Source organism: Carassius carassius, chromosome 16 (genome assembly GCF_963082965.1).
Source record: "Carassius carassius chromosome 16, fCarCar2.1, whole genome shotgun sequence".
Lineage (NCBI taxonomy): Eukaryota > Metazoa > Chordata > Actinopteri > Cypriniformes > Cyprinidae > Carassius > Carassius carassius.
In genome coordinates, this window is record NC_081770.1 from 10453116 (window position 1) to 10469209 (window position 16094).

At 36.9% G+C, this 16094-nt stretch overlaps 1 protein-coding gene across 4 annotated transcripts in view; it reads right to left on the minus strand.

The window, feature by feature from the left end:
- LOC132159549 (acid-sensing ion channel 1-like) overlaps positions 1–16094 on the minus strand; it is a 165659-nt gene that overhangs the window by 139922 nt on the left and 9643 nt on the right. For 2 of the 4 annotated variants that reach the window (XM_059569093.1, XM_059569090.1), the window contains one exon: positions 2412–2607. In XM_059569093.1, the coding sequence (XP_059425076.1) occupies positions 2412–2607 (196 nt within the window). Of the gene's footprint in view, positions 1–2411; positions 2608–4049; positions 4163–4817; positions 4948–16094 lie in introns of those variants that run through there. The other 2 variants (XM_059569092.1, XM_059569094.1) reach the window with 2 other exon arrangements.

Below are 16094 nucleotides of genomic sequence, written 5' to 3' on the forward strand. Positions count from 1 at the left end.
AGCTAAATAATAACAGTGATTAATAATAACAGTGGCTTAATGATAATAATAATAACAGAACAGCAATAAAAAAAAAAAACAGATCACAGAACGAATGACGGACAGCTTGAACAAACTAACGGCAGATGGACCGATTGATCAACAGACAAATAGAGAATTAACTAATAAAAGATAAACAACAGACAGAATGCTAGACGGAACAGTAGAACAAACAATAGCTAGAATGCATTAACTTTAGAACAAACAGAGGATAGAAAGAAATGACCGAGGGAATACATTTGTCAAAATGAAATGAACAAAAGAGCACTAGAACAAATGAATGATAGCTAAAAATTAATGACCGGTAGAATGAGAGCTAAATGACCAATTCACACAGAAAAACAGACAACGCTAAAAAAAAAAAACTCACAGAAAGATTGTCAAACAACAGATAATGCTAGATAGAACAAATAGCTAGAACGAACGACTGATCGCAACGATGAGTGCTAGAACAAACAACAATCGATGGACAGCACTAAAAAGGACAACACTAAAAGACAGAAAAACATAGCAGATAGCTAGAATGCTAGCTAAAATCAATGACCAATACCTAGCACAAACGACTAATAGCTAAACACACAACTGATCTTTAGAACAACAAAAACATGGAAAGAAAGAACAAACTAAAATTACAGCTTTCTATCTATCGATAATGATCGACCAACCAAAGAAAGATAAAACAGATAGTAGATAGCTTCAGTGAGATACAGAACAAACAACCGATAGCTAGACAGCTAAAACGACCAAGAGCTTTAACGATTGACAGCTAGATGAGAGCTAGAATGAACAGCCAATGCTAGAATGAACAAGAATGAAGAGCAGATGACAGAATGAGCTAGAACGAACAGCCAGTAGTTAGAATAAGAGCTAGAACAAATGACTTCTCTAAAGAAAGATGGAGCAAACGACAGACAGAGAGAGTGATATATAGCCACAGCAGGCCTCACACGTGTGTCATGTAAAGCTGGTTGAGGTGCTTCACTGCTCACGTGCGTCTCATCATACAGCGCGATTGCTCTCTGCTGAGCTGTTCAACATCAGCACAAACACACACTCAGATCAGCACAATGCCCCTCGTACACGCGTGCGCTCCACCACAGGGAGCTCACAGCAGCTGAGGCTTATGGGTCCACCAGGACACTGAAGGAAATGGCACAGATGCTTGCTTACATCTCAGCATATGCTTTTAAAACTGGGCTTTATACTGTATGCATGACAATGAGCTGATTATTCACGAGCATGAGGTCAGCAGATTAGGTTTAGGTTCCAATAATGACCCCAAAGTTTTCAGACAGTGCACTCTATTGAAAAAGAGTCATTTAAAGGAAGTGTTTTTAATTAGAACATATTTAAATACATTGAAAAAAGCAGTTTTTTTTACAAATATCTCTAGTGCCTAAAACGTGAGATTTTGGCTTGGAATGAAAACGGGTTTCTCAAAGCATTTAATTATGAATGACTGTAAAAGCTGAGTTGGCAAATTTCAGATGTCGAGAGCTGAAATAAATCGAACACAAACTCAGACTTTGCACTGGGAGTAGTTTTAAATCAATCGTAATATCGTTCAGGTCTTCCGCAGCACCAAAAGACGTCAGTGTTCATCTCTCATAAGAGTAACGCTAATTAATCGCATATTATTAATAATCAATATGGTCCTCTCAAACAGCTCTTTAAACTAATCAATGGAGACAGCACACTTTAAAAAGCCTTTCCATCAGAGCCATTTATGTTAACCAGGATGATAATGTCTTAAAGCTTCAATCAAACTAGCAATCTCAGTGCTTGAGCATTCATTGAAATAACTAGTTCAATTAGCTAACTGTCGATTAAAAGTTACTGCAGTTTTGCCAAATACACTCCAGATGTAACCAACTGTACTTGTTTGGAAACAAACATTTGTGCTTTCCAAAAAAAATAAATTTATACAGTATCTATATGGAAAAAAACCTTTGATTCTACAGATGCCATTAAAGATGACGAATAAACCCATTTCATAACCCTTATCCGTGGATCAGCAGGGGAATAAAGGAATCTTTTAAGTGTGGCCTCTTCACGGTATTATCAGAGGATAAGATCGATATGACTCTATGGGTAAAAATAATCTCATACTATCTCACTCGGCAGCAATGCTCGCTTCACTGTACCATCTCAAAACATGACCTAAAGATGACAAGACCACTTCGCTCAGAAACCTTGAGAGTAAAGTCTCTGGTGCACCTATGAATTACATTTGAAAACTTAAAAAAAATAAAAAATAAAATAATAAAAATCTAGTTCCTGAAAAACACAAACCCAATTACCCCATCATTCCAGTCTCCATCGATCAGATGCCGTCCTTCTGCACCTGAAACAAAGTTTGCATTCACGCTCACCACTGAGAAGTCTTCGGGGCTGCATTCGACTCCTCTGAAGTAGCAGGACAGCAGCATTTCCTTGATGTCGTGGCCTGTTCGGTCGTAGAACTCGCGCATGTTGAAGGGACGGGGCTTGAAGGAAGAGAAGTCCGCCTTATCCTTCAGGACCATCATAACGCTCTCCTCTACCAAGTGTGTATCCCGGATCTCATACCTGACAAGATAAGATGTTTGCAATCAGGAAAGCATGTTGAGTCCAGCACACTGAATCTCTTTAAGAAAAAAAAAAGAAAACTGTATTTTATTACCATGGTAAAGCCATCATTGACAATGGACATACACCCATGATTTCCTGACTACCCTCAACAGTAACAATTAAAGGCTAAAAAATGAAAAAGTCCAAACTGCTGACAGACTTATTCTTAAAAACTTGCAGAACTGACAGAACGTGATGTGAATCACAATTAATATACAAGTTTTCCCTCTAGTGCAACATATCTTAAAGTTAACAAATATACAAGCTTTTCTTTTCTTTTCTTTTTTATTGTGGGTTACTAATAAATTATTTCAGTGCTTGACAATGAATATTTACTGCATGCATCAAAGTTTAAATAACACAAATATGAAGACGTTCAGCAAAATACTATATAAATAGCCAAATATTCATTATAAACTGGTTTTAAATCTTGATAATATTGTAACATTCTTTAAATACAATGGTAGTGTTTTAAGTAACCGACAGCACTAAAAATCACCTAATAACTTAACATCAAATCGTTCATACGCAACAAGAATGTTTGTTAATTTAAAGAGCTCTACAAATGTCATAAGAAGCAAATGGACACCGATATGTCACTTCACAGTAGAGTAATGGTCAGAAAAGAAGTCTTTTCTTCAGAGTAAATAGAATATGTAGACAAAGAAACCTGCCAAAAGACTTGATGAAGTTTGGCTGAAACTGGTGGCTGCAGAGTTTTCAAATTTACCTCAGGAGTTGCTTGGCAGCATATGTATAAGTATAATAAAAGTGCATATACCAGACGTGACCGTTATTTAACAGTAATAAAGGCAAATACAAAAGCCTGCCAAATCACAAACTCCGGTGCAAGTTTCTTCTCCATTTTTTTTCATTGTTTTCTGAATGAACGCAAAAGATTTCTAAAAGACGAAGAATGAAAGAAAGCCACACATGTTGCGTCCACAACAACATGAACCAATCGTTCTGAGGCAACCACAACCAATTTTGCTCTTTTATTCTTTCTTTAATAAGTCTAATGCTAACAATCAAGGATGAGGAGGAAAATACTCTTAAATCTTCACTAAAACAACAGCCAAAGATCCCACGGGGCTTTAATACACCCAAGCCATGACTTTCAGTAATTAACATCACAATTAAGACAGTTTGTCAGGCTTCCTTAGCGGCATGACCACAGCGTTACAATAAAATCCACTAGCAGATACAAAGATAGACCTGGGGTTCCATAAATCTCGTCCTGAAAATCACTCTTTCAGGTAACTGACTTACAAGATTGGAAATATCTTGTCATATTTTGAGGAATAGTTCATCAATATTGTATAGTATTACACAATTGGCCAGATTTTTTTATTTTTAGTCTCTGAAACACAGTGTTTTAGCGAGCAAACGGGTGTGAATACGTCCGTTTGAAAGAGCTGGTTTCATTTCCGCCAGACCGTCCGCGTCCTTCTGTTGCTCTTTCCTCGAACCTCTCGCCGCACAGACGAGCTGTCAGGCAGGTTTCCTCTCGCTGCTGCAGCACAAAGTAAAAGATTAATGGAGGTGGTGAGACAGAAGGACGGACGGGCTCGAGAGAGACAGCGAAACGCAGGCATGACAGCACACACACAGAGCGCTGTCCCTGTCTCGCTCACGACCCATTATCCTCTTAGTCTGCGCCGCTGTCAGTTCAGGGAAGTTCGGAGTCCACACTGACCACAACAAGAGCACTTGACAGGCTCCTACTGCAAGCCAGCCCTACTCACAGACCCTATATATATATATATATATATATATATATATTCCTCCAAAGAAATTTAAGGAAAAACATCTGAGATGACGTTTATATAAATCAATATAAAGGCAACATCTTAAATAGAACATTTCTTGTGATTGGTTTAAAAATGCATGCCATTTCCGCAGTGCTCGACCGATGTGGAGTTTGATAATCTGAGGTAGTTGACATATCTCATCTTCAGTGGCGATTAAGCTGGCTAATCTCTACAACAAACAGTCTCATGTGGAGCTGCTGGCAGTCTGAATTAAACACACTGCAGACGGGAACATCTTGAAGTACAACACTAACATTGCCATCTGATTCAACATGGCTCTGTTATTGCCTTGATTTCTTACATTCATCATCTCTATGAAAACTAATTTCACATTAGAAAACCCATTCAGATGTTTACCTTGTCTTTTCTTCTCCTCATCACAGAATCACAGTTTCACATGCTATCGGTTGTGTTTATTGTAGGGAGGGGCATCACATGACAGGGGGAACTTCCTGTTTGAGGCCCCTCACTGTTAATCATCACAAGTCTGAAAAAATAACTTCAATTAGCTGTGGAATCCATCGAGCGTGAAGTAGATCTCATTAGCTGGGATTTCATAAGTGGTTTGTTAATCTTCTCCTTCAGACTAAATCATTTTAATTCAAATCTGACAGACATATTTCAAATCAGCTTGAAACTCCATTCACGTGCCGTTTCACTTCACAACTACCGCAGCTAGAGTTTAGCAAAACAAAAAGGGACTAGGCTTGATTTTTTTATTTTCAGAATTCGGAAAAAGGAGTCCTACATGACATCGTCTGAAAAAGTTGTTTCATTCTGATGAAGACATTACAAAAACAAACTATTTATTTTATGAACTTATTGTTATAAAACCAGAAACCAAGTAAACAGTCAATTGTGATGTTGACTATTATTATACTTATACTACTTTGCATCTTGATATTGCGGTTTAATTTTGATAAAGTGTACATGAAAAATAGAAATCAGCATCATGGTGCCAACCTCTCCAAGCCGGATTGGAGAGGTTTGGATTTGTCAACTCAAAACTAATCCTGTAACTCTGAATTTGTTTAGCTACCATCACGGTACAGGCTCCTGGCGAAACGTACATTTATTTAATAACAAATAAATCGCAATGGATTATGTATAGTAATTGATCATGGTTTCTGCGCTGATGACACCTAATTTATTTACTTCATATCTTCAAGACATAAATCCTTGAATGCACATTATTGCGGTTACTGTATTTGGGTGCGTTGTTGCAAAACTTAATTGTAAACTTTTCATCATTATGAGGTTTTCAACTGACTAAAGTTATGATTACTGACTTTATACATTTCAATCTGTTTTTATACAGTGTATGATTTGAATGTTTGATAGACTTGACGTCATTACGTCGAGCGCAAAAGAACCGGTGAACCACTTTTCCCACCGGTTTATTGAATCAAACTATCTGAAAGAACCGGTTCGCGGAAAAGAACCGAACTTCCCATCACTAATGCTCATATAAGGAGTTTCACTATCATCTACGTCATTAGATCCACAATCGAAAAAAAACAGCCGAAACTTGTACCAACCCGGAAGTAAAATATTCAGCACAGAAATTCTGTCATTCGTCCAAGCTTTATTTTTTTTATTCAAATTAACATTTAAAATAATGTGTTTATGTCTTTCTGTTTGTTAGTTTTACATTTACATTTGTTAGTAACAAATATTAGGTAATTGGTCAATATTGTTTTTAACAATAAAGTTTTGACTTAAATCTTGATTTTGTTCATTTAAAGATTACAAGACTTTTTTTCTTTCACGTTTAATTTTTTCTTCTTCTTTAAAATAAGTGAAACATGAAAAATAAGATTTTGACTATATTAATATAATTTGTGTATATTTTCTAAAAAAGCGTAAGAAAGATGAAGAAAACGGGTAGATAAAACATTTACCAGAAGACCAGAAACATATATTAATTTAACCAAGTAAATGGTCATTTTAATCATGTTTTTTTTTTTAATATGAGAATACACATAATAAGAACAGAAACAGATTATTTTAACCAAGTATATGGTCTTTTTTTTTTGAATAATGTGTTTTGTCTTTAAAATATGAGAATAAACAAGTAAATAGTCAATTATGACTATTTCTATCATGCTATTTTGACTTAAGTCTGGTTATTTCGATTTAATTGCAAAACATTTTTTTAAATAAAAATCTTTAAAACAACTATTATTTTCTTTTAAATAACAGATAAAACACACAATAAGACCAAGGAAATGGTTCATTTAGATTTTGTCTTGATGTAAAAGCCAAAACCGTGACCAGCTCACAATAGTTTCTCGTCCTCTCTCTACTGTCAGAAAAAAAGGAGGCAAATGGCCAGAACTAAATTGAAAAAGCTCCAACTGTTCCTCGGACATGATCCTGTGAGGATTTCTTCCCAAGTACTCCCAGAAACACTGTTAGCACCTCACAAAACCAGGAGGATTTATGTGAGAACAGGTGCTCTGCTTCAGTTAAAGTCCATATCACTATTATTTGTGGCAATATCCTTTCTTTGCCCATCCGGCGAGTGTAGGAGTGACTAACCACTGCTTACCGGAGAACCTGCTAACCTCACCTTTTATATCTCGCTTTGCTAATAATAGCCACACAGAAGAACAACCGTTCTGTGAGGCTGACCACAGCACAAGGTTAACTCAATTTAAGACCACTGGCTTCACCATCTCACCTCCGACGGGTGGATATTTTCAGACTCTAAAGTAAGCCCACATAGAGATCTGGCACGGATTTGCGATTCGTGATTTATTCACCTTTAGAGAATATTGAATTTCGACCGGTGGCCTGTTACGGCTCTCTTATTAAATGCCTGCTGGGAGCAGTTGGCTTAGCGCTTGTACGAGCGAGGTCTACCTGTGAGCGTGAGTGGAGCGCCATTTCTCTCTGTTAGACTGAGAATATGATTATTTACAATAAAATTTACAGCTCAAAGCGAGACTATACGCGTCAATAATGAGAGTTTAGCATTTAAACTGCTTTATTAGATGGTCTTAAAGTGATCCTCAGAGTTTATGTCTTTATTTTCCAGGTCAACTAATGAAAGAGTTCATGCTTCATTGTACTCTTATTTGAGCATTATGGGACTCTGGAGGATTATTGATATTCGTATACCTAAACAAATTTTAAAGTGAGATTTGAACACAAAAGATGTTTCGTCTAAACTAAAAAAGGGAACCTTCATAAAAAGCTAAATAAAAATATTGTAAAGTAGTTAATACGAATTTTGCACTATATTTCAAGCCGTACAATTAGTAATTGATCCAAATATATGTCAGTAACCTCTAAAAATGTAAGATTCAGTACATTCAAACATGATCTGACACAAAACACGAGAACTTACCAGTTTTATACAAAAACAATTACAAATGCTTGCTGTTTTACCAGCTCTAGTGTTCATTTCTGTTGGAAACTTCATTGATATGCACTTATTGGTCACGTACTTCGCATTCTGCGAAAAAGTCCTCACAGGTAGGCCTACGTTTTTGTCATGAGACCGGGTAGGTTTTCACAGAGGAATGTTTAAAAAAAACAGCAAAAAAATTTCATTATTTACCCGCCCTCATGTTGTTTCAAATCCCTCTGTAAAATCCTTCAGAATAAAGCCATGAATAAAACTGCAAAATTTAGTGTGTGAAAGTGCTGCTAACATTTTTTTGAGATACTGCTTTTAATTAAAATACGTATAGTAATTGATATCTGCACATGCAAATAGATAGTCTTAAACACTTAAATTAGTATTTTAAAAGAAAATCTCAAAACTGACACCTGAAAAACTATTGTTTTTTCTTCAGTGTCTTGCCTTTGTGACATGGTTGTTTAAGGCCCCTGCACCTTCTTCTGCTCTTATGAGTCTCTAACTTCGTTCAGACTAACGGTTTGATGATGCCAACAGGAAGCAGATGCTGCCAGGAACTCCACCAACCGAGTTATGATGTTTCTGTATCTACTCCTTCTGCGGTTGCTCTGCTTGTGTATGTGTGTGCAAAGTTTTAATATTGCCCTGCCAGAACTCCCTAAAGTAATCAGTGTGAAGCTCAGTAAGCGGGGTTGGGAAAGGCACAATTGGATTATGGGCCATAAGCACTTTAATTTTCCAAAGATGGAATAACAAACGACAGAGCATCTGCCTCATCGCTCTCTCAGCGCAGAAAAAAAATGGTGGCTTTCCTCGAACAGCCATTTTCAGATTACAGGAGAGGTGACGCGGCTTGATTAAATGCCACGCCGCAACAAATTCTCCGTTATTGCGCATTAACTCCAAGAATGAACTGTTTGGGAAGTCTCAAAAGTCTTCCAAGAGATTTAAAGTTAATCGCAATGTTGCCAATTCTGGAAGCAAACAACTTGTTTTAAATAAAGCAGATAAGGGATTTCTCCCATTATGCAGTTTGGCTGTGCATTAACATAGTAAACACATGCAGAGCATTAAACCTTGTATATTAAAGTGCTTTCCGACCAAACAAATGTACATAATTAGGATCTGCATTTACATAAAAGCCATTTTGAAACCTGAATTTCCATGCAAGTCCTGCATGATTTACGCTTATGATTTTCTTCCCTCCAAACAGGAAAAGCCAAAGGGGTCCAGTGTTTTCCACTGTGGGGCCAGTGCGAGCCAGTGGTTTAAATGGGCCGGGAAAGGCTAATAGCCTCAGAAATGTAGCACCTGATGTGTTTCCACCATCGAGCCAGAAGCTCCACTGGGCTTCACTAAAACCCACCCTTTACACGTCTTTCAGGAACAACATCATGCAACCCCATCATTTCACCAAAGAGAAGTTATCAGAAAACTAATAAGAAATAATTCAATGGAACTAATGTGATCACAAAATGAATATGATAAAAGCAGCCATTAGTTTGCATGTTTGGTTCAAGATTTGAATCCAAAAGTATCTATGTTTTACAATAATAAGTGATGCATTTAAATTGATGCATTATATTAGTCAAACAGAAATAAAGCCATATGAACCATTATTTCACAAACGAAAGATTACACAGACTACTTTCAGTCGAGTCTGTTTCTGTTTATCTGTAGTCACAGTATACATCACATTTAGAAAGAAGGATCATTTATATTTTTTTTCCTTCAAAAATATGACCCGAGTAGCAGTGGGAGCTCCCGAACAAACGCCATTAAATTTTTATGACATATGCACAGCTTAAGTCTTGAGACGAGACTTATGACAGATAAAATAAATATGCGATTGTGATCAGAAACTGATGTCTTATTTCAAGCAGTCGTTTTTTTTTACCATGTTTATTGTGCTAAAGGCTAGTGTGCATAGTCTTTTGTATCGCTCATCAATATTTAAGTCTTTAATACTGGTGTTAAAGCTGTTAGCTTTATGAAATGATCCAAAGCGCTGATGCTCTCCAGACACGGAGAAACTCTGGCTTTGTTCATAAACACTCCTCTAGCCCCATCTGGTCCGCTTTGGCCCAAGATTTTCGTTGGGCCAAAAACACTGGCTGCTGGCCCCGAGGAAGCAGCAATGAGGCATGAACAAGCCCTGGAAGTGACAGTGGAAGTGCAACTGGCCCTCACATGCAATAGCACACTCGCTTTTGGACAACAGTGGAAATGCGGCAATTGACTTTCCCTGATATTCCTCAAAATATCTTCTTTTATGTTTTGTATTAGAAAATGAGTCACAAACAGGTTATAAACTACACAAAAAAAGATTGTTGATCCAAGCTTATTTTGGTGTGAACAATACATTTAAATACTGTTTTGGTGCTGGTAGACCAATTACATCTGGTTTAACCAGGTTAGAAGCTCAAGTTAGTTTAGCTAGTTAAAGTCTGTTTGGAAACCAGCACACCATCATAAAGAAGACTAGCCACCAAAACAAAACCCGGTTAGTTTTTATTTGACTTTATAAGGGATAGTTCACCCCAAAATTCTGTCATTTACTCATCCTCAAGATGTTCCTTATGTGACTTTCTTCTTCTAAACATGAAGATATTTTGAAGAATGTTGAAACTCTTTGATTAGAAACATTTATTCAAATACCTTCTTGTAGTTGGGAAAAACAACTTGTGTGTGTAAACAATGACAGAATTTAGTTTTTTGGGTGAACTGTGCCTTTAACTGCTCTTACCCTCTGATACCATACATTTTCAACAAACTAGAATTGTATTTACAAGTCCATCCTGTTCTGCTCTTCCATCGACTCTGTTAAACTCTTGCAACAATAATGCTACAATTTCCAAGCTGTGAAGTGGCACAAAGAATCACGGAAGCATTTCCCAGACGCAAAGGCGCGAAATGACAGAGCCGGTGAGCACAGCGGGGCCTGTATATCAACACACAACCGGTGCGGTTTCACAAACAGTGCTAATTACATGGGGATAAATCCTTGTTTATCACATGGCTTATGAGACACAAGTTAATTGCTTCCGCTTGTCAGCCCTCCAATCCCTTTGAAGCCCCCTCGGCTCCCGGTCGCCATGCCTCGTGTCTTACCGCAACAGCAACACCTTATGGCAACAGGAAGTTACATTGCGGAGAATTGTGTCACATGTTTGCAAACAAATGGCATGGATATCTGAAATGCCAGGAGTCGGCAACCAATCAAAATAGAGGTATTTGCTAATTAAAAATAATAGAAAAATACTTCTGACTATTTGCATTCTAAGAGAAAAAAATATTTCTGCATAATGAATTAAGTGCGCAGCATCCATATTCGCATTGATTTTTGCAAAAAATAAATACATAAATAAATAAAACTATCTTAAATGTAAAAAATGAAATGACCTGAACATGGCATTCCATTTACAGTGTGACAAACAAATTGGAAGTAGCAGTTTGCATCATCTTGCCTTATTTTCCAAAAGTGAATTATTTTTAATTACAATTTTAAGTCAATTAAAATTTGTTAAATAAAACGGGAATAAAATGGCACAATAAACATTGATGAAATGATAACAACATCCACAACACATTTAACTTATTAATTCAATGCACTTTTGAGTTATTATTTGATGTTAGTTAAATATTTAATGTGAAATAATGGAGGGCGGGACTTGATTTTGGATCTGGAATTTGATTGGATCGAGAAAAGTGGCTGGTTAATATTATTTGTCCTACCTGCATGGCCTTGATTTTATGTTAAATGTAGAAGATGGGAAAGAAATAGCGTACAAAAGCAAATTTTCTGTTAAGCAAACTTTTGATCACTGAGAATAATAACTATATTAGTGTCTATATCATCGATAATATTTTGTTTATTAAAAGTGCTGTTATGTCACCTGCCCCTTTAAATGCTCAAGCTCTTTAAAGCAGGCAAAATTCTGACTGTCAATATTTTCATCGTTGAACAGCTTTAGGAAATCATTCTGAGAGTGATTCTAATGATATCGTTCATCTGTCCTGTTATTGTTATAGTTGTGTTGTGACTGCTATTCTTCAGAGCGATTGTTAAAACAACATCTTTATCATTATAGTTGAATCCTCAGTGGGAACGAACTTTCAGAAATTTGCATATCATATACAATACAGTAAGCTTTATGGAATTAAATAGATTTAATAGTATTTGAATGCAATCTTTAAAACATTGATTCATTCATTCATCAACAGAGCCAGAAAAAAAAATGGTGTAGTATGTTAAAAACAGCAAGGCCACATGTCGACGAGAACATCTCAGGCTATGTTCTTGAAAGCCCCCAGCTGTGTGTAATCGAGAACATGCTGACGGGTCGCGCTTGCGATTCTTGTGCTGGAAAATTGAGATTGTTCTAGTGACATTCTAATATATTGTGCAGCGGTTCTCTCTTACTGAGCTTCAGGCAAAACAGAACACTGGATCGATAGGCCAAAAATATCCCGTCGGAGCAGAATGGGGAATTGCTTTTTTTCTCTGGTGAAGTCAAATTCTGTGTATAGATGGGTTTGTGGGAATGTGTTCAGGTGAATGTGTTCTCGTCACGCAGATCTTTGGCAACACTGATTCACAACTGCAAAGTCATTCTGTAACAGCTCGGACTGCGGGAGGGAATCGATATGCGTCCGGCTGTTGTCCATCAGGTTTTAGACCTGCATCGAAGTACAACTGAGAAACAAATGTTGATGGTATAAAACACTTTTTTTTTTATCCAAATCACACACACACACACAAAGTAATGCATTAGATGCTGCCAAATCAATAAGTGTGCCACATCACAAATTGTTGATACCTATTATTCATAGCATTGCTTTCCCAATGAGATTCTCAGCAGAAGAAACTGTTCCTCTTTCATGACAATAATTGAGCTGAAAGAGAAAACGGACTGTAGAAGACGACAGTTTATGTTAATGTTGCGTACTTCATGGCGGCTCTGACAACACACTTGAGTTGAATTACAAATTGCATTCTAATACATTTCAAAACAAAACATCATGCGCATTTTGAGCTAGCGTAGCTAAAAGCATTCGCGCACTGAAACTGTTTGAGGTCTTAGAGACCACAGACCATCTCTGAAGCTTGAACACGCAATCTGTCCCGTTTCTGCCTCTACACGCTCTAGTCATTTCATATTTTCTCTTTGCCTTTTATTCTCTGAACTTTTCAATATTCAGAGCCGCTCCTTCGAGGCTGCCAGCATTAATCGTTCACCTGTTAAATATTGGCCCAGTGGAAAGAACAGAACTGATTACGCAATGAAATAGGCAGAAGTTAACTTAGGTGCTAGTTGACAGTTTTTCAGCAAACAAATAAATGAATAGACCGAACGCTCCAGGTGTTTAACCTCAACACAAAGACAAATCTGAAATAGAGACAAAATCTGAAAGAAACTCGGCTCAACTGATCTCATTTCACACAGATCCAACGATCTTTGTAGAAGAAGAGCGAAGCTCTTTAAAAGATCTTAACGTGAGATGAGAAGAGAACTGATGATAATCAGATGATCTAAAATGTCAATCACTGACATCCAGACTCTTTCAGGTCACGTCATCTGTGATACTGCACTGCACAGTAGAGAAAGTGTACAATTCCTCCCATTTTAAAAAAAGCAGTATGTAGTATTTAATGACGAGTGTTTCCGAATTGCTGCAATTAGAAGATAATCACAGTAATCACATGACCTCACACTACACTGCTTGATAAATACAGCATCACTACTAGTAGTACCCACATTTACTGCTGTGGCTGTTAAAAACTTATTACACCAAAAAGAAAACTACCATATCTTGAGGGCAGTAAGCATCCAAAAAACATGTAGTGTTGTCAGTCTAATAATGAGTCAAGAAATAGATCTGAAACTAAAGTACTTCATTTTCCGTTGCACATATTCACACAATTCTTATGTAAACTGTATATGGGATCATTAACATATAAAGCTGCTCTGATGTGACAGACTAAAGCGCGGTGGACTGAGGGCATATTAAATTTAAGAGCATCACTTTTGCTTAGCTTATGAATGTGATCGTCAGTGAAGCTTCTTTAATAGACTCAATAGAGCCGTGATGACATCTGCTGATGAATCCCAGAGAGAATAAAGCAGGAAAGGTCTGCCTGTCACGCCACAGTAACTATCGGCCTGAGCTGTCACTGCATCTTACTCAAGGCCATATCACGGGTAGTGTATGATCTTCAAACAGTAACATGAATACTGCAAATTCCTAAGCTGGTTGCATCCCAAACTGCACACTTAACTTCACTATGAACAAAAATGAATGAGAAGCACAAGCACTGCAATGACATTACAATCATATACTTCACATTCCTCACCAAATGTACTGCACTTGCACTAGTTTACGCGACTTTTAATGTGTTTTGTCCATGTATTTATAAGACAACAGCGTTTTGGAGGCCTAGAAACAAAATTTTCAAAATCTGGAAGTTATCGTCTACATGTAAAAAAAAAAAAAAAAAAAAAAAAATCTAATTTGTGGAAATTGAGACATGGATGCGTATTACGTGTTCGTTCTGTAGGTATGTGCGCAGGTGCATAGTGTTTCTTTACAAAATGACATTGCAAACTACTGTTCTGCAATTAATGTTAGTGTTTTTAGTTGTTTTCGCAGTTTTACGTGAACAATATTTTGTTCACATTTGGACCATTTTGACAATATTGTTCTGTATTTAATACATAGTTGTCGTGTAAACAGTAACACTTTAGTATAGCGACCCATTCTCACTATTAAAGTAGCTTTTTAGCATGTTAACATACTGGCTGTTTCTTAGTACTTATAAAGCACATGACATCTTTGCATGACCACATACTAAATCCCTTATCCTACCCAATACCTAACCTTAATAACTGCCTTACCTAACTATTAAAAAGCATCAAATTAGGAGTTTATTAAGGCAAGAGTTAATGGTTTGTTAATAGTGAACTAGAACTGGACTTCTAAATAAAGTGTGACTGTGTAAACCTCAAAAACCAAGGTTTTTTACTATCATCAGTGGTTTTGTGAAGAACATATGACATCTATGGAATCTTTCCATTCCATTTAATTGTCTTCACTTAAAGAAATTGTTTTTTTGTTTTTTTTAAGAACTGTAAAAGGTCATTTTGAACCCAAAAGGGTTCTTCTATGGCAGGGCTTGACAACTTCGGTCCTAGAGGGTCACTGTCATGCAGAGTTTAGCTCCAACCCTAATCAAACACACTTCCCTGTAGCGTTTCTAGTGATCTTGAAGACATCGATTAGCTTGTTTAGGTGTGTTTGATTATGCTTGGAGCTAAACTCTTAAATAGGACTGTAATATTATCCCAAAAATTTACATTTTTAAAATCCAGCAAAAGTACATTAAATTTTGTATTTGACCTACTAACATTTGGATTGCATTAACCCTAATCTTGTGTACTATTCATGAAAGATAGTATGCAAACTGGTTATCTGTTTGGTCATTAAGTAAGATAGTTGGCTGTGTTTGCAAGTGTGGAAACTTTGACTAGATGCTCTTCCAGTTCCCATGGTGACTGGGTTCCAATTGGTTGCTATGTTCTATCTGTAGTCACGTTTCCTTAGCGATGCCTTTATAGAGGAAATGATGTGAATGACTGACTAATGCACTTCTAACTAGAAGTTGTTATATGCTTGATAAGTTACCCAATGAACACTGTAGTTATTTCAGGATGGAAAAAATAACAGATCTAAAATGTTTCTCCTACACAACAGTTAGTCTAAATGGGGAGTAAGTGGAGACGTTGTCCTCTTCCTTTCAGGTGTTTCTTCTAAGAAAAAGATCTCAATGTTTCTCCACAAGACACCCGAATCTAAACTTCTCATTTCAGACCCCTTAATACTTATAATAACAAACCAAAATGTCAGAGAACAGGCATGTAGCTTCGATCTGGAACTGACATATGAGCTGTTAAGAATAAAAAGCACACCAGAAAGCCTTCGAATGCAATAAATGTCTAAAAAGTAATCCAGCAAAGCGTGACTTCTCAACAAAGATTTAAACCCAGCATCAATTATTCGTTCCTGCCAAATGTGTTGTTATTGAAAAGCGATGAGACAGATTGTACTGCCAACAGAGACACTGATGTGTTCGATGAGTTCTGCAGCGTCTCTGACCACAGAGTGACAGTCACACGTCTGAGAGAAGAATCCAAACTCAGAGCTAAGTTTCTGCTTCTCTAATGGCTGTGCTTTCGCCAAGAGCACAACACATGGTGTGATCAGTTACA